We start from the raw sequence: 25637 nt of genomic DNA, 5'->3' as shown, positions 1-25637 counted from the left end.
CAGGGAATCATACCTGTCTTTAAGTGGAACATGCTTAGATTGCTGGAAAAATCTTGGAGCCGCCTTTCCCCTTGGAATCTGATTGGTAGAGTATTTGACTCTTGGGAAATCTTACTGACCTTTTTCTACCAGGAGGATACTACTGGGACCATTTGTGGAAACATTTACTGGCACTTTTTAGTGTTCATCCAGATGTTTGTACATCACAGATGTTCACCGTGAACCCAGTGTTTTTCTGGTGGGAGGAGTTAAGTCTGTTAGTGTCTGTAGAGCTTACCTATATGGGCATGTTAGCAGTAAGCAAGGTCAGTGGCTCGGTAGTTCAGACTCCACCAAGGATACCCCGCCTGCAGGAGGATGGGTGACCAGAGGCACTCGTGACTTCAGCCTGGAGCTGCAAGTACCGTGGGCGCATAGTGCAGTTGGGTTGGGCTCCAAAGGAGGTCAGAGACCACTGATTAATAATGAAGTCATAATATCTCTTCTGTTTTATAGGGGAAGCGGGACTAAAGTTTTAGGTTCTAAGATGAACTTCGAGTTTTAACTCTTGGACTTTAAATATTCTCCCTTTAAAAAGTTAAAATCCAGGGGCTCAGGGATCAGGCTGGCTCAGGCAGTAGATAGAGCGGGCTACTCTTCATCTCAGGGTCATGAGTTCAAGCCCTGCGTTGGGTGCAGAGCCTACTTATAAATAAAACTAAATTAAAATTAAAATCTCTATCATCCGGGACGCCTGGGTGGCTCAGTTGGTTGGACGACTGCCTGCTCTGGTCATGATCTGGAGTCTGGGGATCGAGTCCCGTGGGGAGTCTGCTTCTCTCTCTGACCTTCTCCTCGCTCATGCTCTTTCTCACTGTCTCTCAAATAAATAAATAAAATCTTAAAAAAAATCTCTTATCATCCTGCTTGGGTTTCTGGGAGGCCGTTAGCGAGAAGGCATGCCCGAGTGTCGTGCAGAATGGAAGAGACTAGTTCTTGAGCACAAACCTGCTTTGTGCGTTGTGCAGTCTCCCTGCCCCTGTTCTCACCCCATTCCATACTAAGGGGAGCGCCTGTAGGGCCTGTGGACCCTGAAGAAGCCACATGTGCTCACGTCTCTGCCCTCTTGGGATATTTTATGGTCACACACGGGAGTCTGAAATACGGAATGGGAATCAGGCGTCCTCTCTCCATTTGAGTGTTCACTGGGGTGAATCCCGGGGTGGGGTGAGGCTTCTGAGGCCTTTGGAGCATTTGCTGCTCTCAGCAGATGCCGCGGCTATTAGAATGGGGGGCCTTTCATGGGCATCCAGGCTAACGGATTTTTGCGCAAAAACGGTCATTGTTCCTGTAAGCCGCGGCTGTTGCCGCTGTCAGTTCCCTGGGTGAGACGGTCCTTTCTGGCGGTGCCTATTCAGAGCCCGTTTCCTTTTACAGGGCCCAGCCTAATCCTCTGCCAGCTTTCATTACCCTCTATCCTTCCAAATGAAAATGAAAAGGTCGTGCAGCTGAATTCGTCCTTTTCTCTGAGATGCTTTGGGGAGAGTGAAGTGAGCTGGCAGTACCCCATGTCTGAAGAAGAGAACCCCAATGTGGAAATCAGAAATGAGGAGAACAACAGCGGCCTCTTTGTGACTGTGCTGGAAGTGGTCAATGCGTCCGCGGCGCACACAGGCTTGTACACTTGCTATTACAACCACACGCAGACGGAGGAAATGGAGCTCGAAGGCAGACACATCTACATCTATGTGCCAGGTGAGCTGTGCGGGCGGGGGGGGACCCCCCCCCCCCCCCCCCTGCTCGTGCCCCCCCCCCCCACCGCCAGCCGGGTTAGCGTCTTAAGAAATAGGAACATAATAAATGTGTAAGGGAGAAATCTTGAAAACTACGAGAGAGCGCACATTAAATCAAGGTCACTTGGGAGACCATTATCAAGAAATATTTATGGGGGACTTTTGGAAACTGCGTGAAGTTTTAGAAATCATTTGTACCATAGCACGTTTTATTCACGTTCTGCAAAAAAATCTGAAATGACCTGAAATGGCTTGTCTGTCTCTTTGTGTCTCTGAGTCTATATCATCTCTGTTCTGGTTCAGCCAAGTTTGACAAGTGTTTCGGTTTATTTATTGTGTGTCAGGCCCTGGGCGAAGTGTTGGGGACACGAAAAGTAAGTAAGTAGATCCTGTCTTGGAGCTGCTTATCGTTTCTTTTAATAGTTTCCCAATAACCAGGCTATTTTTTTCAGATGGAATGAAATACATATTTTTGATTAATTAGGGGGAGTTTTTCCTTTTTATTAAAATTCGGGGCAGATTGATAATGATGATGCTGTCTCTGACCGGTGAGAAGCAGGTGCCAAGACAGGAGTTAAACTGGGATGAAGCACACTAGGGTTTGAGGAGGGGACAGCCTGTGAGAGGAAATGGGGAAGGATCCCACAGAGCCTGCCTGGGAGGGCTGTCTACCTACGTTGTCGGTGTGACCTTAAATGGAAGAGAGAAGGAAGGAAGGTAGAGTAGATGAGTCCTAGAACTCTGCGCTGAGAAAGTCTGGGAACCTAAGGAACCCCAGTGCCCCACAGCCCTTGGCTGGTGGCCCCTCCGGACGGCATGGCCTTGGGGTGTGATGGGTTTCAGAGCCTGCCCTTAGAGTGGAGTACAGTGTGGTGCTTTCTCCCAGTAGACCTGTTAATCAGCCAGGCTTAGCCATGAGCTTGAGATTCATTTGGTTTGCCACCCAGCTAGTATTCCTCGTGCCCTCCTTGCAGTGATCGAAATCCCCATCTGTATCTGTGTCTGTGTCTTAGATGTTCCTTTGTGCCTGTCTGTCTCTCTGTGTCTCTGAGTCTATATCATCTCTGTCTGTATCCATCTCCGTATCCATCTTTGTATCCATCTCTGTCTGTGTCCATCTCTGTACCCATCTCTATCTCTATCCCTCTCTATCTCTATCCATCTTTGTGTCCATCTCTGTCTGTATCTGTCTCTATCTGTATCCATCTCTGTCTGTATCCGTCTCTGTATCCATCTCTGTTTGTATCCATCTCTGTTTGTATCCATCTCTGTCTGTATCCATCTCTGTCTGTATCCATCTGTCTGTATCCATCTCTGTATCCATCTCTGTGTCCATCTCTATCTGTGTATATTGCTTCTACCAAGGACAGTTGTTTAAAGGAGGGCCATGATGTTGTTTAAACATCACATAGATAGTGCATAATGGTAGAGATGACTTGCATTTTTAAAGGAAGGCTTGGCTGTTGTGTTAGGAATATCAAACTGTGTATTTTAACCCGAGATGAATTTGTAGCTTTGTTTGCTGAGATCTTTACGAACAGAGTTCAAGGATTTGGAACTCTTGAACATGAACTCAGGTAACAGCAGTCTTCATACTTAAAAGAGGCTGTAGTTGGATTACTTGGCTTAAAGCAGACAAATATACAAACTGTTGATAACTCTTGCCATCCTGTTTTGGCAGAGGTGAGGTAAGGGGGTCTCTGAAGTATATCTTCCGATCTTTCTGCCTTTTCCTTGTAAGTTCCCCCTACCCCCCAAATCGGCTGCTCTTCTTGTCCTCTGTAACTGTGGGCAGCCCATGGGATCTAGACCCTCTTCATCTCTTTCATGACATTCTTAACTGTCTGGACCCTTCTTCCTAAAAATAAAAGGTTTTGTTTTAAGAAGGGTAGGCATTTAGAATGTCACCCCAGCTTTGTTCACACATAAATGCCTCCTGCTTTGAAGAGAATGGACTATGGGCTTGTTAAAGGCATATGGTGTTTTGATCTTTTGTTTGTTTTGATCTGTTAAGATTGTCCAAAAATTCTTGTCCTCCCTCCCCCTCAGCACAAACGTCATCCAAGTAGGCTCTGAACTGTTGTCGATTAGAGATCTTCTTATCTGTACCCGTGGAGAGTAAGGGGCCCTTCAGAATCCAACGTTTGACACTCTTAGTACTCCTTACTGTAGTAGCTTACGTAGCTGGTTTTCTTTTGGAAATAAAATTCTCAGGCTGTGGAACTGTAAATTCTGTTTATTACTTGACAGATTATTTTTTAATAGATCTCTGTACTACTTTTCAGTGATACTATAGGCAATAGGAATTTTTGAAATTATGACTATTTTCTCTGTTTCGAATAGACTTGGTGACTGATCATTTTTTCAGTAGTGCTTAAATTTTGATTTCAACTCCTAGCTAATTTATAGTCATCACCAGCCTTTTCTTTTTTTTTTTTTTTCCCCACTAGAGTTCAGGTATTTTGGTGGGGTTCATACTTCGTTTTATTTTGTTGTTCATACTATATTTTATTTTGTTCATATAGAACAGCCTTCTAGCTCTTACGATGGTTAATATCATTGTGAAATTCTGGATATATGTGAAAGTATCATTCTTACCTAATGTGATTCATGCCAGTGAGATAATTTTTCTGAATATAGAAGGTAAAGGTGAAATTAATGCCTAACGTGTTTTTCTCTCTTCGCCAAACCACAGACCCAGATGTAGCCTTTGTACCTTTGGGAATGACTGATTATTTAGTCATTGTGGAGGATGATGATTCTGCCATCATACCTTGTCGCACGACTGATCCCGAGACTCCGGTCACCTTGATAAGCAGTGACGGGGTGGTGCACGCCTCCTATGACAGCAGACAGGGCTTCAATGGGACCTTCAGCGTTGGGCCCTATATCTGTGAAGCCACCGTCAGGGGGAAGAAGTTCCAGACCATTCCATTTAATGTTTATGCTTTAAAAGGTACTTGCATCTTGTCTCTCCTTTACCCAAGAGTTAAAGGCAGAATAATTCGATGTATATGGATGGGATTTTTAAAAAATCATAGTCCCTAGTGATGGAGACCCTAAATATTTGGGGATTTCGTACCCCACCTTTGCCATAAAACGTTAGGCTGCCATCTGTGTCTGAAGTAACACTAAGCTTAGCATTACTAAAGGCAAATGCTACTTTATCCCAGTAATATTTCATATTTCATCAGTTTACTTCGAAATACTGTGAGGAATTCTTTTCTTGATAAGCCTCTTACTGTTGTACCCACATTCCTGACTGCAGAGACCCTAAATACAAACACATACCTATGGGGGGTGGATGCCTAGATTAACTTCAGTAACTTAAGAAAGGTGATTTTGATTCTGAGCAAAGCTTGTTGCTATAGCCTCCCTTTGATGTGAGTGGTTCATGTGAATGGGAAAGAAGAATGTGTGTTTGGGGTCAGAAGTTTGGGGTTAGCAAATGCTACTGAACGCTGGGTAAGGGCCTTTTTATGCCAGCACTGTGCTTCGTTCTAGAAAAGAACTGAGAATAGCTGAGTAGCAGGTGGGAGAGAGAGAGAGTGGTAGGGGAGGAGCAAAGTGCCCAGAGCAGTGCTGGTCAGTCAAGGCTGGTTGATTAACTGAATAAATACATCCATAAAGCTGGTTGCAGAAGAGGAGAGCCATCCTCAACTCAGATGCTCAGGAATGTAGCGCTCTGTTCGATTGGAACTTAGGTTTAGTATTGTCCTGTTGCGTGTGTAGGTATGTGTATGTGTGTGTGTGTGTGTGTGTGTGTGTGCTATTTTATAACTGTGCCAAATTACATACGTCAGCACAAAATCAAAGCTTCTGAGACTTTAAACATTTTGTCTTGATCGCAGTGGTTTGAAAATTATTTTTTATGGGCAGCTTGGTGGCTCAGTTTAAGTATCTGCCTCTTGCCTTGGAGTCAGAGTCATATTCTTGGGGTTGTGAGACTGAACCCCGCATCAGGGCTTAAGATCTTGCTCCTCCTCTGCCCACCCCCCCGACAAAAACAAACACACAAAAAGTTTGAAAAGAAAATTATTTTTCGGGGTTTTAAAAAGGAAAGCAAACCCAAACCTTACAATGGTTCTTAACTGTATTACGGGTATTGAGGTCCTTGTGTCTGTTCTTCTTTTAAATAGCAACATCAGAACTTGATCTAGAAATGGAAGCTCTTAAAACTGTGTATAAGTCAGGGGAGACGATTGTGGTCACCTGTGCTGTCTTTAACAACGAGGTGGTCGACCTTCAGTGGACGTACCCCGGAGAAGTGGTAGGTACCTGCAGGGCTCTTGGTGGCATGGAGAGGAGCCCAGCAGGCCTAGAACACCTGTCACTGGTGGTGCATGACACCGGGCTTCTCAAGAACTCAGCTTCGCGTCTCTGCAGTGAGCCGGTTCTACTAGATCACTTTATATGGCTCTTTGGGCAGTGGGAGAGGTGGAGATGCTACCTGACCAGGACCTGCAGAATCTCTAAAGGTGTACACTGAGCCTTTTTTTGTTTTTCACAAGTCAGAAAGAAATAGGAAGGTTCTGTCTACATGGTTTTGTCTGTCTGTCTATCTAATTCCCTTTCACTCCTGATTTGTACATTTCTGCTCCCTGCTCTTTTTTGGCATTTGATAGCTTCTCTCCTTTTACCCCTTTCTCTCCCCTCTGCTTTTGCTTCCCCTCCTCCTTTCTCTCTGGGGCATCAGTTGGAAGTTGGGCATTTTCACATTGGACCTTAGGACCTCATGCATTGAAGAGACATTCATCGTCTGATATGCATATGTCTTCCCTGGCTATGAGGGAGTTTGGGCTCAGTGTTCATACTTGATTGGCCTTAATCCTTAAAGCATAAACATTCTGCTCACTTACTGAAAATAGACACCCCCCCCCACAAACCACAGTACCTGCTTTTTGGCCGCAAAACATAGAATCTAAGTATCATTTTATAAAACAAAGTCTTCATCAGGTAATAAAAATAATACAGGTTTATTGTCATAATGTTATAAAATTGAGAGAAACAGAGGAAAAGCCACTTCCAGGACATCACCATTAATATTTTGGAAGCTGAGTCCTTTCAGTACTTTGTATACAGAATAAATGTAATCATTAATAGGTATTAGGCTTTAAATAGTACTTTGTTGTATCCTTTTTCCTTTAGCAGCATAGCACAGACACCTTACTATGTCATTAAATATCCTTTTAAAATACGATTTTCTAAGGAGCTAGTCTAAGAACTTTTTTTTACTAGACTTCATTTTTTAGAGCTGTTTTAGGTTAGTAAAATTGAGTGGTTGGTACAGAGATTTCCCATTAGCCTCTGCCTCGTGTATGCACAGTTCCCCGTCGTTATCGACAGCCCTGCGGGGTTGGTGGGGGGAGGACATTATAATCTAGGAACCTATATTGGCTCCTCATCCCCACCCATGGTCCGTAGTGTACATGAGGGTTCACTCTTCAGAGCTAGGTATTTAAAGTTGGTTTTCCTTCTCTTCTGCTGTAGAAAGGCAAAGGCATCACCATGCTGGAGGAAATCAAGGTCCCGTCCATCAAATTGGTGTACACTCTGAGGGTCCCCGAGGCCACGGTGAAAGATAGTGGAGATTACGAATGTGCTGCCCGCCAGGCCACCAAGGAGGTCAAAGAGATGAAGAAAGTCACCATTTCTGTCCATGGTACATTCTGCTTTCTAAAATGTCAGTTGTCCCTGCTGCTCGCGATCCATTCCGGTAATCATTACTTAATGGAAATTCTTCCCCCCTACAGAGAAAGGATTCATTGAAATCAAACCCAACTTCAGCCCGTTGGAAGCTGTCGACCTACATGAAGTCAAACATTTCGTGGTGGATGTGCAGGCCTACCCCCCTCCCAGGATATCCTGGCTGAAGGACAATGTGACTCTGATTGAAAATCTCACAGAGATCACCACGGACATAGAAAAGATTCAGGAAATAAGGTAACGAAACACCCTTCCCAAGTATGCATTTCTTTTTACTGTTTACTGTTTCTCTCGGGATAGACTGAGGTTTGTGCATGTCTGTGACACAAGGATCGATCTAGAAAATGAGCAGTCTGACATGGGAGATACTTGAAATCAGGTACCTTTCTTGATACCATTGCCATGTGCTAATACTGTTGATAGACATTTAACAATAGAATGAGAAGAAGGAACTAAAGAGCTCTGTTTCCAGTGAAAGAGCATTTCCTGCATCCAGGACAGGATGGAGGAAAGGAAGTCAAGTGGGACCCACTTGAGCTGAATATATTTGATGACCTCCTCCATCTGAATGGCAAGGAGATAATGTATGATGAGGCCATTTATCACATAAACCTACATGAAACAAAACATCAGTAGTTTCATCAGAAACACATTTGCCCAAGGGAGGCTTCTGCTGGAAATAGGAGCAGTGGCTGTTTAGACCTGGTTTGGAGCAAATGGATTCTCACTCCCTGAGGAGACCGTCTCCCGCCCCCATCTCTTACCTAGGGGTGGAGTAAGTCACCTTGGCCTCAGTCTCCACGTCTGTAAAGTAGGCTTAATAGTATTTTATGTCCTTCAAGGCAAGGAATTAGACCAGATGACATCTTGAGGTCTCTTGCAGTTTTTAAATTCTGATTGGAATCCCAGAGCAGAAGGTACATCCTGCACTACTAGGTTTTCTGACCCCACGCCCTCATCAGAAACCATCCCAGAGAGGCGCACATCAGTCCTCTCTTTCTAGCCCTCCGGGAAGAAGGGAAGACCCTCTCTCATCGGTTCACTTCACCTTGGAACTTGCTTGCTTCTTTGTGAACTAAATCCCATGTGTCACTGAGAAGTAGTATCTGAGCGGACAGAATTTTATAGCCTCTGGAGAACAGCGATGTTAAGAGTGTCGAGTGCTGAATCTGACGGGCTTTTCCGATGACACAAGGGGAAGGTGTGCAAAGACGTGGGCAGGGCCAAACTTTACTTTGGGCTGTGAGGCCAGAGAGGAGCTGGGTGATCCTGGCACAGCTCACGCTTGGGATGCTTGTAGGCATGCTCTCCGCAGGCCAGATGGAGCGTCATGACAAGACAAAGCTCGCCAGTGGGAAGGTGTGGGAAAGCTGCCTGTGGAAGTGGAGACAATGAATGACAGAGGATCGTGTGGTGACGACTAGCCAGGAGCGCCTATGGGGACTCGCTCAGAAAGTCCTGGCCTGGAGCACATCCCGCGTGGTCCCCAGAGGACAAAGCAGCCCACTGTGCTGCCGTTAACGGTGCCGGTGCCTGGCATCTTGGGCTAGAAGACTCTGTTTACAGCATAACTTCGGGGCTTCGTTCCACATGTATGATTTCATTGAATTCATTCTGGAAAGGACGCTGTGCTGTTGCACACGATAGTTATCCCATGCTACACGTAAGGATGCTGAGGCGTGGAGAATTTCAGTGATGCCCCAGCTCTTCTCACTTTGTGACCAGTGCTTTTCCCATCCATCCCGTTGCTTTTCAGCACTGTGGTGTTTTACTTACTCGTTTATTTAAAGATTCATTTATTTTAAAGATTCATTTTTTTATTTGACATAGCAAGAGAGCACAAGCAGGAGGAGTTGGAGTGGGAGAAGCAGGCTCCCCACTGAGCAGGGAGCCCAATGAGAGGCTCAATCCCAGGACTCTGAGATCATGACCTGAGTTGAAGGCAGACACTTAACCGGCTAAGCCACCGAGGTGCCCTTGTGATGTTTCAAAAAGAAGGGCAATCAAATGGGCAAATACTTTATTGATGAACCCACGCAAACACACAGAGCCAGATGTCATTTATAATACATGGAAGAAATCTTTAGGGGAAACTTCCCTTTAATAAAGTATGAAGAAATAGATCTTTCTAATTTCTTCTAATAGGCAATGCAATCTTTTGCTTTATTGGTATTGAAGCATGAAGAAGTTGCATTGTAAGAAGCCTTGCTCCATTCCTGCCGCCACGTGCCCTGGTCTCCCTGCCTCCCCTAGCTGAGGGAAATCACCTTTATTAGTTTCATTAGATTCTTCTGAAACCTTCCAGAGTTTTCTTTAAGCAAATACCAGCAAGTAGGAATGTTAAGTGCTGGAGATCTCTCCATGTCCGTGTGCAGACTGGGTCGGCATTCTTTCTTCAAGAGTGCCCCCGTTGTTTGGTTGCACCACCTCAATGATGGATATTTAAGGGAAGCAGGTATTTTTAAAAAGGTAAAAATCAAGGTTTTTTTAAGGAAAGTTGGTGGGATGTGTCTGTTTTGTTCAGAAGTCAGGCCTTAACACAACCAATTGCTGTTCTAGCCACATAAGCTGTTGCTCATCAAGATACATGGTCTTCGTTTGAGAATTAAGTGTCTGTAAGTCAGACCTTCACTGTAGAAAGGACACCGAAAATCCCAGAAAAGCAATGATGCAGACCAAAAAAAAAGATGTTTTTACTTTTTACAAACTTGGACTTGAATGTGAACATGGTAACTGTTGGAACAGTTGGTATCTGTTTGGCTCTGACTTGCTGACACAGAGTCCTTGTCGTTTCAGATATCGGAGCAAATTAAAGCTGATCCGCGCTAAGGAGGAAGACAGTGGCCATTACACAATTGTCGTTCAAAACGAGGACGACGTGAAGAGCTATACTTTCGAACTCTTAACTCAAGGTGCGTCAGGCAGTATAAAGATAATGGTAGCTCAGTGACTGCGTGAATGAGTGCCCTCCCCTCCGTCTCCCCCCTCCCCCCTGCCAAGGAGAGCCTGGCACTTTTCTCCCAGCAGGTGAAGAGAAAAACAACACTTCATGGGAAACGCAGTGGGTGTAGATGTCACCTGTCAGGGAGAGCTTTGTTGGCCTTACAAATTCACACAGTTCTGGGAACTTCCGGGCTGCTCTGTAACAGTCTGGGGGAATTCCTAGCTTACAACACCACCTGCTTCTCAGTCTGGCTCCTCCAGTTCTTGGAAGAGGAAAGTGATGGTTTTGGTCCAGATGACCTCAGGTTGGTCCGGAGAGTTTTAGCCTTTTTGCTTAGCTCCCCTCACTGGCATCGACTGCGCAGTGGCTCTTACTTACCAGGAGGGCGTGCCTCTCTCCATGTTCACGTCTAGCCCTTGTTCACTGGTACTTGCCATGTGCCCAGGACTTCTTACAGGCTCCCTTAACCCTCAAAGTAAACCTATGATACAAATGCTAGCATATTTCTAATTTATTTGATCAAGGATTTAAAAAAAAATTCTTTAAGAGCTAGTCACATTCTATAGATGCACTTTGGTAAATGCTGCTTTACATTATATACTCTGGCTGAATCCATTAGTTAAACCCTAAGCCCTAAGACAGCTTTAAGAACCTCCTTGCTTTTCAAGCCAAATAGCCACAGGGGCCTTTTGCTTTCCTCACTGCAGATTTAGAACACCACAGGACACAAATCCCTAAACACTGCAACTGTGAAAATGCTCTTAAACAAGTGGGTCTATCCAGAGTGGAGCCTGTAACTGTTTTCAGCCCCTTCTTGGGGGGGTTACTCGCTTGACAGGTCTGAATGCGGGGGGGTGGTGGGGGATGAATTTTGAACCTGATTTCTGTGAACCTGGGGCTCACAGGAGTTCTGGGACCCAAACCATTCAATTCTGATGGCCCTTCCCCTCTTGCAGTTCCCTCCTCCATTCTGGACTTGGTTGATGACCACCATGGCACTACGGGGGGACAGACCGTGAGATGCACCGCTGAAGGGACGCCACTTCCTGACATTGAGTGGATGGTCTGCAAGGATATTAAGAAGTACGGAAACTAGAGGTTTCTTTCTCATTGGTGGTCAGAATGTTTCTTCCTTGATTCAAAGAACTTGAGATGCATTTTCTTTCTTTGGCTTTCCCTTCTTTTGTGATACTTCCTGGGCCAAAGTTCCATAAACTCCAGGCTAGTGTCTTAAGCATAGGCCTGGCGTGCATGTGTGGATGGTATGTGTACCTGTGCACCTGTGTGGTCATGAGTACTGTAAGGAGAAGGTCCCTGACTCTCACCAGATTCTCCAAGGGTGCCTCATCAGAAAAGAAGATGAATTTAAAGGATCACAGCTCTAAGAGAGGATTTTTACTACCCTGGCCCACTTCACCGTATAGGTCTTAACAGGGTGAGCTTTATTTGGTAGCTAGACTGGCGCGTCAACATACATGACAGTCTTGTGCACGGTGACTGCCCCATTTGCCTACCTGCTGTCTGGGCGGAGTTAACTCACCCGTTCCTCCTCTACCCACCCATCTGTCCACCTTTTCTGATGGGCCCTCGAGCCATGTGCCCATGGTGCCCACGTTTGGGACCTCGATTGTTTCTCTTGGGGGCTGAGTCCTAGACCTCCCCCTTCTTAGGGCAGAATGACAGGACTGGGATCTTGACTGGGGCTGGAATCTAGGTCTCATAACTCAGCCAGCGGATCACTCCAACCCTACTGACACTTGAGGGGCTCTTGACAGTGCAGGTGGGGAGAAGAGGAGGGAGCCAGGCATTTCCAAGAGCTGGGCAGTTGGGATAGTTAAACATTCTTGAAGTAGATCTGATCCATTGGCTCATGGGTTCAAGGCTTGGAATTGGTAGTTACATTTGACAGAACTTATTTCTACTTTGCCTGCTTCATCAGCAGTTAACTTTGAGTTATCCGCATATAGGTTATCCTCTGTTGGGTCTGTGCAAACGAGTTTCATGTTAATACGCACATAAAATAAGAAAATCCACCTGTAGCAACCTCAGATGCAGGCGAGGTCAGAATGGCTTGCCACCGTCGATGATTATCTCTGCTTTGCTCACCTCCATTATCCTGATAACTGGTTCTAAATGAATGTCTTTTTTCTCCCCAGGTGTAATAATGAAACTTCATGGGCGATTTTGGCCAGCAATATCTCAAACATCATCACGGAGGTCCACCCCCGAGACAGGAGTACTGTGGAGGGACGAGTGACATTTACCAGAGTGGAGGAGACCATCGCTGTCCGATGTCTGGCCAAGAACCTCCTTGGGGCTGAGAGCCGAGAGCTGAAGCTGGTGGCGCCCAGTGAGTTGCTCTTAGTCACCACCAAGCGCCTCCTCCCGCAGGCAGAACCTTGAATCCCAGATGGGGTCCTAAAGGAATGAAGGTCCCGAGGCAGAAATTCAGCTCTGAATGCTTTTAAAGGGCCTTCTCTGGGAACCCTTTCTTTTGGATTCTGACCCCAAACTGCACCTTGAAGAGGCATCCGAGGCATCCTGACTGTCTAGAGAATAGCTAGTCGGTCTCTGTAGTCTGAGTGTGGGGATGGATGATGGGGAAGGAGGATCTTCTGCCTTGTTGCTCCTTTGAACTGTCGAGACAGGTTGCATTCTTAAAAAAAAAAAAATCAACGAAGCCCTAAGTATAATATAAACAAAATGCAGCCTTTCAGAATAAACTGAACTTACATGGCTTTCAGTCCCATTTATCAGTCTTTACATTCCAGCCCACGTTCTGTCTAGAAGGTTAGTTAGCGTTGAGGCACCTTTGGAACAAGTACTGTATTTCCCTGATGGAATTTTGTTCCCTTTCTCTTCCAAGGGAAGATCTGGGGTAGTGTCATGTATGTAGATGATTGAGAGACGGTATCGCCCATCCTTAAAATGAGCCAGGCAGCCTTGGCGCTTTTCCCCCAGAAGGGAGAGGTTTCCGACCCACACAACAACCACATCGCCTTCCCGCCCTCCTGCGTGTTTGTGGAAATTTCTACCTCACACAGCCTTTTCTCCTTCAGCACTGCGATCCGAGCTCACTGTGGCCGCTGCAGTCCTCGTGCTGCTGGTGATTGTGATCGTCTCACTCATTGTCCTGGTTGTCATTTGGAAACAGGTATTTTTCTCCAAGAACGAAAACCCTTAAGGCCAGTAAGAACAAGAAGAATAGCAACCTAGTTCAGGGCTTGGCACAGAGGAGGAGCTCCGTAATGATGTGTTGAACGTGTCAGTCCTGCTGTGTTGTGGTCGCTTGGCTGTGGTCAAGCTTTAGTGCCTCTGGACTTTGGAAATTCACCAGCTGCCTGTCGTGCTCTTTTGTAGAAACCCAGGTATGAAATCCGTTGGAGGGTCATTGAATCCATCAGCCCTGACGGACATGAATATATTTATGTGGACCCAATGCAGCTGCCTTATGACTCGAGATGGGAGTTTCCAAGAGATGGACTTGTGCTAGGTAAGCGCCTTCTGGGCTGATCTCCCAAGACTCCCCTTTGATTTGGACATGACCTTTTATAGCCTTGTGCAGGAATTAGGGATCTGAACTTCTGCTCAGTAAGAGCTAAGCAATAGAAATTGGCTTTAAGAAATATTTTTCTGCCCTGAAAATGAATGAATTGCATCACTCCCGTGGTTTTTATAAAAAAAATCTCGTTCCAGGGGCACCTGGGTGGCTCGGTCAGGTAAACGTCTCTGATTTTGGCTCAGACCATGATCTCGGGGTCCTGGGATCCAGTCCCGCATCAGGCTCCACCCTCGGCAGGGAGTCTGCATGTCCCTCTGCCCTTTCCCCCTGCTCATGCTCTCTCTCAAATAAATAAATAAAAATCTGAAAAAAATAAAAATCTTGTTCTATAGCAGATTATGGTTAAAGAAAATTTTACAAGCGGAGAGGAGAATGTGAGAATGTCCTGCCAAAGATAGTCATTGAGATGGCTTTGCTTTGGGAGTGACACGAATTGATGAGATGAATTTATATGACTGAAAAGGAACAGATAAGAATTGAATGAGGACAACCACACAGGGTATTTTAATCTAGCCCAGTCTGAGGATGTATTAGATACTTCTTTAGAAATGTATATAGGATATAAAAACACAGGTACTTTCCAAAGCAAAACATGTGAAAATAATCAAGCCAATTTATCACAAACTTTTCAGATTATTTCAGTCTAGGGTTGAGACCGAGTACGTGAATTAGTTCAAGGAATTTCTTTTTTAAATCACATCATGGATGAATGAAAACAGGACAAAGACAAAAAGCAGATGAACATGGGGGGTGGGGGAAGCAAAGGGAAAATAAGATGAAAACAGAGAAAGAGGCAAACCATAGGAGACTCTTAACTATGAGGAAAAAAACAAGGTTTCGGGGGTGGGGGAGGTGGGTGGGAGGATAGGGTAATTGGGTGATCGGAATTAAGGAGGGCACTTGATACAATGAGCACTGGGTGTTATTTGCAACTGATGAATCACTAAATTCTACCTCTGAAACTAATAATACAGTATATATTAACTAAATTGAATTTAAATAAAAAAAATTTAAAAAGACAAGTGAAAGAATAGAGGTTGTGTCACTGGGAACACACTAGACCGGCTTGTCTCATTCCAAAGTGCAGCAAGTTTAGGTCTTCTTAAACTGAAATCAAACATGATGTCCTAGTTACTTCCAATGTCAACTACTTGTACCTGGAAATGAAGCTTTATCATCTCTCCCTCCCACCAATCGCACCCTATTACCCCTCCCCCCTGTTGATTTTACAGAAAGAGCCGAGGAACTTAAAGTAGTAAAATGTGGGGGAAAAGGGTGACACCCCTAACATGCTAAGAGGCATTTCTGTGTGTCTCTGCTCCTGTGTGTTCCCCTAAGGCAGCCGTACGTTTCTGGGTACACTCTCCCACATGCACACGTGCACACACGCACTGCTGGTTGCTAGTCCCTTATGAGCCGAGTCTTCCCCAGCTGTTTACTTACATCACCTCCAGCGTGGAGCCAAGCGTGGCTCCCGGGGTGCAGTAGCCTGTGACATTCCTGGTCCTTCCGACAAGCAGGCGGCAAGGACACCAGCCCGAAGTTCACTTCTTCGCGCCTCGGGATCAGTGAGGTCTCGGATACTGAGGGATTTCCAGTGGATAAGGACTTACTGCTGCAAAAGATGTCTCTGCATGTGGAGAACTGAAGGGTAGAGAAGCAGGGGGTTTGGGCGGGAGCCACAGGAAACGGGGGCCTCGGACTGGCCCTGCACTGGAGCTGGGAGACGGAAAGCTCACTCCAGGGAGGGATGCGCCCTCCTCACTCCTGCCCGAGGTTCCCTTCCCCTTGCAAATGGTATTTGATGAAGGCAGTTGTACTGATTCCTTCTGTGTGGGCTGGGCTCTGTTCTGGTCTCACGTGCTGACTTCAGGAATCATGACACTTACCCATCCTGGAGGAAAAGCCTCCCTTCCTGCCCCGCCTCCCCATTGGCCCCGGTGCCTTGGGGCAAGCCTACCGCTGACTGTGCTGAATAAAACCGAGGGGATGACGCCACATTTCACCTGTGTTAATGGTTCTGATTGCTCGCAGGTCGGATCCTGGGATCTGGTGCGTTTGGGAAAGTGGTTGAAGGAACCGCCTATGGGTTAAGCCGCTCCCAGCCTGTCATGAAAGTAGCCGTGAAGATGCTGAAACGTAAGTGCCCTTTCCTGGGATGATGATTGATTATTATTTCTTAAAATCAAGGTCGGTCCAGTGAATGGCTCAGAATCACAGCCAGTGTGTGCCACGGTAAGGACCAGATCTTGTTTTTTTCCGATTCTAGGTTTTCTGTGTCTTTAGGCTCTTTTCTCTTCCGGGTCATTTAGATTATTCTCATTGCCTGTATGTTGGAAAATCAGGAGTTGTCATTTTTGGTGACTTCTTTTTACCTTGAAGACTAGGTGTTATTAGAGTCTAGACCAAGTTACTCCGTGTTTCTCCTTTAGACTCTCAGTAAATAAAATGCTATCTGGTCGTGGGGTTGGCCGTGGTACTGGGTTTTTCTGAGAGGTAAATGGCTTGAAATGATGGGAGATTGATTTTTCAACAGCCACAGCCAGATCCAGTGAGAAGCAAGCTCTCATGTCGGAACTGAAGATAATGACTCACCTGGGGCCGCATTTAAACATTGTGAACTTGCTGGGAGCCTGTACCAAGTCAGGTAGGCTTCCTGAGCTGGGAGGGAGGATGTAAGTCCTTACTCTCTACCTCCAAACATGCCAGCAAATACAGGTCCCCTGAACGGAGTTGCCTGACTTCCACTGAATCATTGGAAGCTCCTCGTTTTTGAGAATCATCTCGTGTAGGGGCAAACATAGCATATCAACGGCATTTCTGTTCTTCATTTTCATGCCTATTGCTTAACTGCTTTTGGTTCCCACAGGCCCTATTTACATCATCACCGAGTACTGCTTCTACGGGGATTTGGTCAACTATTTGCATAAGAACAGGGATAGCTTCCTGAGCCGCCACCCAGAGAAGCCGAAGAAGGAGTTGGACATTTTCGGATTGAACCCTGCGGATGACAGCACACGGAGGTGGGTGCAGTTACGCGTTGCTGACAGTCACAAGCCTCACTCACGGCTGGAGACAGCCCGTGTCCCCATAGAATCCGTGTCTGCAGACCCAGCAAGACTTAGAGCCCCACTACCCTGCCCGTCACCCCCTGACGCAGCTGAGACATCCCTGCCTGCAGGTGTTTGGGACTGGGTATGATGCGGGGAGGCCTTGCTGAGAGGTTTGAATGGAGGCAAGAGTTGGAATCATTGGAATCATTCTGGGAGCTGTTTGGCTGTTAAGGTGCGGTCCACTTCAGGCCTGTAAGATGTGGCTCCGGCCAGGGAGGCTGCCTGCTGGTATCTTGTGAGAAACTGCCCGAGGACCCCCAAGCTTCAGGATTCTGCCCCTTACTGAGCCTGGGCCTAGAGGTCAAGCCAGTGGTAGTAATCCCACCTGCAGGAACGTACAAGGAGCTGTCAAGCTGTGTGTGGATTTCCAGTTCTGTAAGATGAGAAAGCACAAGTTCACTTTATACTGAGTTACTCAATGGACCCCAAATTGGCACTGAATTTATTGAGGAGCAGGAAACATCTGCCCAAGCCCTGGGGTTTTATGGCCTGGGTTTGTGGCGGGTGAGTTGGAAAACGGAGCAAGAATAAAGACAGGCACACTGAGTGGAGATGACCCAAGTGTTTGTGTGATTACTGTTCATGCTCGTCTCACCCACTGGACTGCCCCACGTGGGAGGTGCACGTTGGTTTTGCTTTTGCTTGCTGCCACTCCCCACCCCCGGCCCCCGAGCTGCCCCCTTACCTACTGCACTGCCTTGGTCACCGTCAGCCCTTGGTCATCTGCTGAAGGTCACCGTCAGCCCTTGGTCATCTGCTGAAGGTCACCGTCAGCCCTTGGTCATCTGCTGAAGGTCAAATGACCACTCCTGGTGGGGGGCAGGACACTGAACAAGGTTTCTTCTTCTGTTGTTACAGTTACGTTATTTTATCTTTTGAAAACAACGGGGACTACATGGACATGAAGCAGGCTGGCACCACACAGTACGTCCCCATGCTGGAGAGGAAGGAGGTTTCTAAGTACTCGGACATCCAGAGATCACTGTATGATCGCCCAGCCTCATACAAGAAGAAATCTGTGTCAGGTAAATGGTCACTGTGCACTCTTGGGTCTGCCGGTGGTTTAATACGATCCAGATTTCCCCTGCTCTCCACAAGCTGGGTTTCTGCCACTTTGCTTTTATGAAAGACCTGCACTGGTACGTGTTCTCACATGCTGAGGTTCGGAAAGGATTTTTGGGTTTTACAAAATAGTAATTGCTTCTTCGCTCATAGGAGTGCTCTATTTTCGGATAGCCGTGGAAACCTGCACTTAGAATACTCAGAGGAAGGGGTGCCGGGGTGGCTTAGTCGGTTAAGCCTCTGATTCTTGATCTCAGCCCTGGTCTTGATCTCAGGGCTGTGAGTTCAAGCCCTGTGTTGGGCTCCAGGCTGGGTGTGGAGTCTGCTTAAAAAAACAAAAACAAAAACAAAAACACCCCCAAATTCCTAAAAACAAAAAACAAAACCTCAGAGGAAGGTGAGCAGGCAAGGTGAGCGGAACTGCCATCCTGTGGTCCCTAACTGCGTGTCTGTGGGAGGGAGGGGTCTGTGATGTGCTTTCAGAAGTTCATGGCCTGTGACTTGAAAAGAAAAAAAGAATAAGTAATTAATGCAATGTATTTTCACACTTTAAACATAATCCTCTTAAAGAATGGTTTATCCTGATATAATTAGCTTTTTTTTTTTTTTTTGGTGTTAATGTGTCTTTTTTTTTCCTTAATGAAAGTATGGTGATCACTGATTCCACCTGCCCTCCCCCCCACCCCTATTGGCAAAATTGAAAGCTAGCTAGCCTCTATTGGTTCCTAATAACTATTTTTAAAATTTCAAGTTGTCTAAGTCTCTAGTATCTAGGAGTTAGTAGCCCTTGCTTTGAGCTGTGTTAATATCCACTTTGTGGTAGACACTGGAAAGTAGACAATTGGAGGTTTTGTATTTTTCTGCGGAGAATGTTGGGTATTTCTGTTGTTGTTTGAAGGAAGGTCTATCTTGTCTTTCAAAACAGATGAACATGTGGGAGGACTGCATTGATTTATAAACTCCAGGGAGTCTAGCCAATGCCCATAGCAGATGGACAACCCCACTTGTGCAAGGGGCAGGGGCGGGGCATAGGCCCTCCAGGTGCCCGTCTAATCCCAGGCTTGGAGCTGGGAGGACGCTACTATTGGGTCTGATGTTGACGTATCTTGTGATTCAGTGTTACTGGCCTGAGCCCTCCCATTAGTCAATGCACAAAAGTGTTGAGCTGCCATGGAAATTATTCTGAAAATCACCGATATGCTCTGAATGCTTGTAGGGTTCTTAAGTGAAAGGTACAATCTGTTAAAAAAGAATGTGCTTGTTTTGCAAAGCTCGGTACACAAGAGTATTTTCCATTGCTGCGGTTCCAAGTTCCACTCACTTGTTTTTGCCAAGTGGGTACACTTCCAAGCCCTTTAAAAGATGAGCCAATGGGAGTTGTTGGAACTAGTGCTTCCTCTCCCCTCCTGTGTTGTTAAAAATAGTTTACATTGCTTCCCAGGCTGGACCTGGCTCCAGATGTCAGGGGAACCTGATTCATACTCAGCCCGGGCCCCGCTGGCAGGCAGACCTCTGCTTGCTGGCCTTCTCCTAGCTGGCTGGAAAAACATGAATGGCTACAGCTACTCTTCACTCGCCTGAAAATTTTTAAAAAGAAATGAGAACGGCTGGCCTAGATTACCTCCTTCCTCGAAAACCCTGGGACTCCTCCAGATGGGACTGACTGGGGCAAGTGGACAAGTTATAAAAGGAACTAAAGGCAAAATCCTTGGGACTGACCTTTGAAGACTGTTACCTCTGGTCTGACTGGGGCTGGATTTTATTCAGGAAATGAGCCAAACGCTGTGAAGGTGGCTTTAAAAAGAGGGGAAAAAAGGGGGGGGTTCCTAGAAACTACTTTTTCAAAGGGCCTTCGTGTATATTCATCATGGAAGATTTTGCAAGTGTGTGTGTGTGTGTGTGTGTGTGTGTGTGTGTGTGTGTGTGTTAGAGGTGGCTGAGGTAACTTGCTAACTAAGGCTGAAAAAAGAAATTTGGGAGGCAAACAACAAGATGTGTGAGAACCCACTAGACTGGTCCTTATGGATACATGTGTATGTAAACCAGAGAGAGATTTCTGCAGATAGATTTCTTTTTAATGGTAGAACCTTGGCGTGTCTTGCATACCCACCCATGAGGTCCAGAAACGTTATAGGAAAAAAAAATCTTAGATCTGTTCTCTGGACAAGCCTTCGAACACTGACAAGTGGCCCAGCCCCAAGGGAGCGTCCTGGTGGGGGATGTTTCATGCTGTCCTCTAAGGCCAACTCCCTTCATTCCTTTTCTGCAGACTCAGAAGTCAAAAACCTCCTTTCGGACGACAACTCAGAAGGCCTTACTTTGTTGGATTTGTTGAGCTTTACCTATCAAGTTGCACGAGGAATGGAATTTTTGGCTTCAAAAAACGTGAGTGTGTTCGTGGAACAGAGTTCTCTGTAGATCTCCAAGAGGCTGGTGGCAATGGCTGCTTCTCTCTTCCTTTTCCCTGAAGCCTAGTGGGGAGTCTGGTATCATCAGGTATCTACCCTGTTCTAGAACTTTCTCCGTCTTGGGATTGGCTGGGAGGAGAGCCTGGAGGAGGTGAGCTCTCAGTGCTGGGACACCCTCCGTGAAGTGTGCCACGCAGCTCCTGGCACCACTGTAGGCGGCCAGTCACATGGGGCTGACGTTGTCTAGGGACAGATGGACAGACTGTTGTTTTTCCCTTCCCATGCAGTGTGTCCACCGGGACCTGGCTGCTCGAAATGTCCTCCTGGCGCAAGGGAAAATCGTGAAGATCTGTGACTTTGGTCTGGCCAGAGACATCATGCATGATTCCAACTACGTGTCCAAAGGCAGCGTACGTGCTCCCTCCACTCACTGGGCATGCTCATCTTTCCTCACTCAGTCTCTAGAATTAGATGTTGCTTCTGGCCACTCAGGGTCTGCATTTTTAACATGGAGTCCATGAAACCCAGGAACGGGCTCCAGGGAATCAGCATGCAAAGCGTAGGCTCTGTAGCCAGATGGCCTGGGCGTGACTACTGGCTTGAGCACTTAGTAGCCTGGAGATTGGGGACAAGTTTCTTGCCTGTTCTGTACCCTGGTTTTCCCTGTCAGTAGCAGTGACCTGATAACAGTACCTGTCTCCTGGATTGCCATGGCGATTCAGTGACTTAAATGTCAGATGCTTAGAACTGTGCCTGGTACACAACGAGCACTCAGCAAGTGTTAGTTACTACTCCTACATGCCTGTGTACATGCATTCATTTCCAGAGAGAGCAGCTCTGACTTCTGTCAGATCTGCAGATGGCATTTAAGGCTCCTACGCTTTGGGTGAACATTCAGGGTTAATACTTTTGGGTGCTTTCCATTGGGAGGACATGAGAGGTGACATCAACCATCTGTCCTTTATTAGATATTTATTGAGCACCTACTAGATGCCAGGCTCAGAAGAGTGTGGGGAGCGGAGTGCCGAACAAGAAACAAAGATTTCCTGGGCAAGGTTGTTAGTGCAAGTTATTATTAGTCCAAAGAGAAGCCCTATTATTTCTGCTGCTGTGGGTCATCAGCGGGGACACTGGGTTTAACTTCTTCCGTCTCCCCATGCAGACCTTCCTCCCCGTGAAGTGGATGGCCCCCGAGAGCATCTTTGACAATCTCTACACCACGCTGAGTGACGTCTGGTCTTACGGCATTCTGCTCTGGGAGATCTTTTCCCTTGGTACGGGCCTGACCTCTCCGCTCATTTGGGTGGTTTTGCAACAGCACTGGAGGGGAAATGCTGTTTTCCAAGCTCCGGGGTGTAAACGATGCTAAGATGCCTGCTGTGAGTCAAGGGTGCGGCCACTGCTTTGAATGACAAATGGCACGGTTGCGGTGGCTGGTGTACGCCCACACGGACTGAGCCTGAGGTCTTGGGGGACTGCACCTTCACCCCTGGGCTGGGCCCCTCCTCTCCTTTGGGCTGTGCCAGAGTGACTTTCTCCCACTGGAAGTGTTCCTTAGAACTCCCACTCCCCAGATGCTTTTTCGAGTGGGACTGTGAGTTAAGTAGGTTCACTGGCGGAGAGTCGCCTCTGTGGCTTCATGGTGATAGAGGCTCAGGTGAAAAGGGGTATGCTGAGGGCATGGGAGTGACTAGCCTTCCTGGTCATCGCTCTGGGAGAGGAGAGGGACCATCTGGTCATTCAGTGATTCAGTCACCAGGTCCCAAATAATACAGGTACCCCGCACTGCCAGGCGAGGGCCCTGAGGGAGGAGGGATTTGTGACACTGACCTTAGCTCCTTTGGAGAGGCAAGACCTCCACGTGGCAATAAACAGTTTCAACTTGTAATGGGAAGGAAGAAGGGAGCCCTGCGGTAGTTCTGGAAGGCTTTAGAGAGGAAGCTAAGCTTGATCTGAACTTGGCCATACACAGTGAAACGTTTCCTGAACTGTAGGAAAGGAATTCCTCCCTTCTTCGTCTCCTTTTTCGATCCCCGTTCTCCCTGCTTGGATGTCAGTGTGGGTCATCCCAGTGGGCGGCTTCACGGAGTCTTACAGTCTATTAAAAGCAGAGAATTATCTAGGTATTTTAAGCTCCAGCTTTGACTTTGGCTCTAGTTACTTGAATATTTTGGTGAAAATAATTTTTCCTTCCATGGTTCCATCTCTTGATTCTCTATTTTGCTTTGTGTATGTAGACCCAGTAGTCCGATACATTGAGAAACACGCTTGTGCTCTTTCTAAAGATGTAGAATTTGTGCCTCGGGTGTCTGGCCTTGACCAACATTCAATCCTAGTTACGTTCAAGGTTTGCAGAAGCCTGTGAAGTCAAAGAGACGATCAAACTTAATTTCCCTGAAAGAACCAGAACTTCAAGTGGGGATCCCCAGGCGTTCTGTGTCACCCTGAGAGTTTTCAGCAGTGTCCTACGTGCTGGCTAACCCGGGTGGTTTCCCTCGGTTTTCAGGCGGCACACCGTACCCCGGCATGATGGTGGATTCGACTTTCTACAATAAGATCAAGAGCGGGTACCGGATGGCCAAGCCCGACCATGCTACCAGTGAAGTGTGAGCCTCCTCCCTATCTTGGGGGCCTTGTGTTCATGCCCCGGGGGGTGGGGGCGGTCTGTGGGTGGCAGGGGTGCCCTGACACTGCTCCGCAGGCCCACTCTGGTTGTGTGCTCCCGCAGCTACGAGATCATGGTGAAGTGCTGGCACAGTGAGCCAGAGAAGAGACCCTCCTTCTACCACCTGAGTGAGATTGTGGAGAATCTGCTGCCTGGACAGTATAAGAAGGTTGGTCTGGGCCCCTTCAAGTTGGGTGGAAAGGAACTGGCAAAGGGAAGACGTCAGTAGCTGGTGGTTCTGTGGCAAGCAGCGCTGCTTAGCACTGTTTTGTTTTTATTTTATTTTTATTTTTTTTATTTTCAAAAGATTTTATGTGTATATTTTTTTTAAAAAATTAATATTTGTTCAGTGTTCCAGGATTCATTGTTAATGCACCATACCCAGTGCTCCATGCAACACGTGCTCTCCTTAATACCTATCACCAGGCTCACCCCACCCCCCATGCCCCTCCCTTCCCAAACCCTCAGTTTGTTTTCATCACTGTTTTAAATATTATTTATTTATTTGACAGACAGAGATCACAAGTAGGCAGAGAGGCAGGCAGAGAGAGAGAGGAGGAAGCAGGCTCCCCGCAGAGCAGAGAGCCCTATGAGGGACTCGATCCCAAGACCCTGAGATCATGACCTGAGCCGAAGGCAGAGGCTTAACCCACTGAGCCACGCAGGCGCCTTTCAGCACTGTTTTAAAGGGACATTTTCAGAGGAGGAAAAAGATTGTTTGATCCGGTGGCCTGGCTTATCCTGGAGCGCTCCCCAGGCCCCTGGTAGCAGTGATGTCTGAAAACCCTCACCTTTCTGCAGGGCTCCCCTTTCATCTTAAGTGTGCAACACCTGTAAGCACTGTATTCTCCAGATGCTACTGTGCAGTCAGAAGTCTCGGGGCATCTACAGCCATTCTGTCGCTCATTTGAATGCACTTGAATCCATGTGAAATTGGCTTTTACCAGCTGACTACAAGGAACAACCTCAGCTGTTATCTGGGGCTCCAGCTGGTTTGGTTTTTTTTTTTTTTTTTTTTTTGGTGCAATAGGAAGCATTGTTCAGAGGAACAAATGTAATTTCAGGGAACCAAGCAGGATATGTTAATGAATGGAACAACTTTATGCTGAGACGCTGGGACACAGACGCAGTTGCATTATAAACTGCATTTCTGCGAGTCAGATGAGTCACTCTGTGTAGTTTTCGTATTTGTTGTTGCTCCTCAAAGAGGAGCCATGTTAGGAGGTTGCGTGCTGAACTGAGAGTTAAATACTTTTGTCTTTTGATTATTTCATTGCCCATTACAACTCCTGAAAGTGAGGCAGTGAGGAGGCAGAAGGAAATTAGGATAGGTCCGTCAAAGGAGTTCTGTCTGGGGTACGTAGGACATGTTGGTGGGAAGAGACTAGAACTGTTGCTGAAAATGGGGTCTTTTTCAATCAAAGGTCTGTGAGTTTGGAGTTAGATATCTTTCTCCAGCATTTAGGGATCAGGAAGTTTCCAGGGATGGTGCTCCCCGTGGAAGTCCTTGTCACCTCTTACTGGGATGCATCCAAGCCCTGGAGAGAGACTATAATGGGGACCAGAAGGGTCCCTGCTAGTCTCAGAGAAGGGAGTGGGTGTGTGCGTGGGGGATAGTTGGGGGACACAGTCCTAGCTACCAACTCAGAGAACGGGCTCATTGTATCTTAAGGTGATGAGAGATCTCTCCTGCAGGATTACCCTGTCATTGGTGGCCCTTTCTCCATGGCCCACACCCATGGACGGTTGACGTCAGACTCTTAGTTGTCTAAATTCTGTATCTTTGAGGGAGCTTGGAGACACACATGGTTAAGTGGGAGTTAAGTTCTGAGTGTCCTTTCTGCAGTTCGGTCCGTGGCATGTGCCAACCGTGTGAAATGCATGTCCGCAGAGTTACGAGAAGATTCACCTGGACTTTCTGAAGAGCGACCACCCCGCCGTGGCGCGCATGCGCGTGGACGCGGACAACGCCTACATCGGCGTCACCTACAAAAACGAGGAGGACAAGCTGAAGGACTGGGAGGGCAGCTTGGATGAGCAGAGGCTGAGTGCGGACAGCGGCTACATCATCCCCCTGCCCGACATCGACCCCGTCCCTGAGGAGGAAGACCTGGGCAAGAGGAACAGACACAGGTAGGGCTTCTGGCAGAACCCCGCCCGGCTCCCCAGGGCACCTGCTGGTGAGGCTCAACCCCTGCTGCAGAGGCCCCAGGGGTCGGCTTTTGTAAACACCTCCTAGACAATCCTAATGCCGCCCCATGGGGCTGGGCGAGGTGAGAGTGGGCAGGGGGAAAGTCTCTGACCCGAGTCCCCAGGTAGTTTGATTAGTCACTGAAGCCCTGATTCTCAAGATACTTGAAGCCTCCGCTGTTTCCCGCATGGGTCCTGGGACTGGGGAGAGAGCT

At 47.1% G+C, this 25637-nt stretch overlaps 1 protein-coding gene across 5 annotated transcripts in view; it reads left to right on the top strand.

Annotated features, from left to right (window-relative positions):
• PDGFRA (platelet derived growth factor receptor alpha) overlaps positions 1-25637 on the top strand; it is a 44684-nt gene that overhangs the window by 12946 nt on the left and 6101 nt on the right. For all 5 annotated transcript variants that reach the window (XM_032851500.1, XM_032851482.1, XM_032851467.1 and 2 more), the window contains 20 exons: positions 1417-1734; positions 4468-4728; positions 5912-6042; positions 7263-7434; positions 7526-7715; positions 10275-10390; positions 11379-11505; positions 12579-12772; positions 13482-13576; positions 13783-13915; positions 16019-16123; positions 16521-16631; positions 16854-17007; positions 17956-18122; positions 20429-20544; positions 20855-20977; positions 21730-21841; positions 23074-23173; positions 23296-23401; positions 25124-25365. In XM_032851500.1, the coding sequence (XP_032707391.1) occupies positions 1417-1734; positions 4468-4728; positions 5912-6042; positions 7263-7434; positions 7526-7715; positions 10275-10390; positions 11379-11505; positions 12579-12772; positions 13482-13576; positions 13783-13915; positions 16019-16123; positions 16521-16631; positions 16854-17007; positions 17956-18122; positions 20429-20544; positions 20855-20977; positions 21730-21841; positions 23074-23173; positions 23296-23401; positions 25124-25365 (3073 nt within the window). The remainder of the gene's footprint in view (positions 1-1416; positions 1735-4467; positions 4729-5911; positions 6043-7262; positions 7435-7525; positions 7716-10274; positions 10391-11378; positions 11506-12578; positions 12773-13481; positions 13577-13782; positions 13916-16018; positions 16124-16520; positions 16632-16853; positions 17008-17955; positions 18123-20428; positions 20545-20854; positions 20978-21729; positions 21842-23073; positions 23174-23295; positions 23402-25123; positions 25366-25637) is intronic.

The sequence above is a fragment of the Lontra canadensis genome, unplaced genomic scaffold (assembly GCF_010015895.1).
Source record: "Lontra canadensis isolate GAN:19392208 unplaced genomic scaffold, GSC_riverotter_1.0 scaffold1, whole genome shotgun sequence".
Taxonomy (NCBI): domain Eukaryota; kingdom Metazoa; phylum Chordata; class Mammalia; order Carnivora; family Mustelidae; genus Lontra; species Lontra canadensis.
Note: the sequence above shows the minus strand (reverse complement) of the source record. Positions and strands in the feature narration are given on the sequence as shown.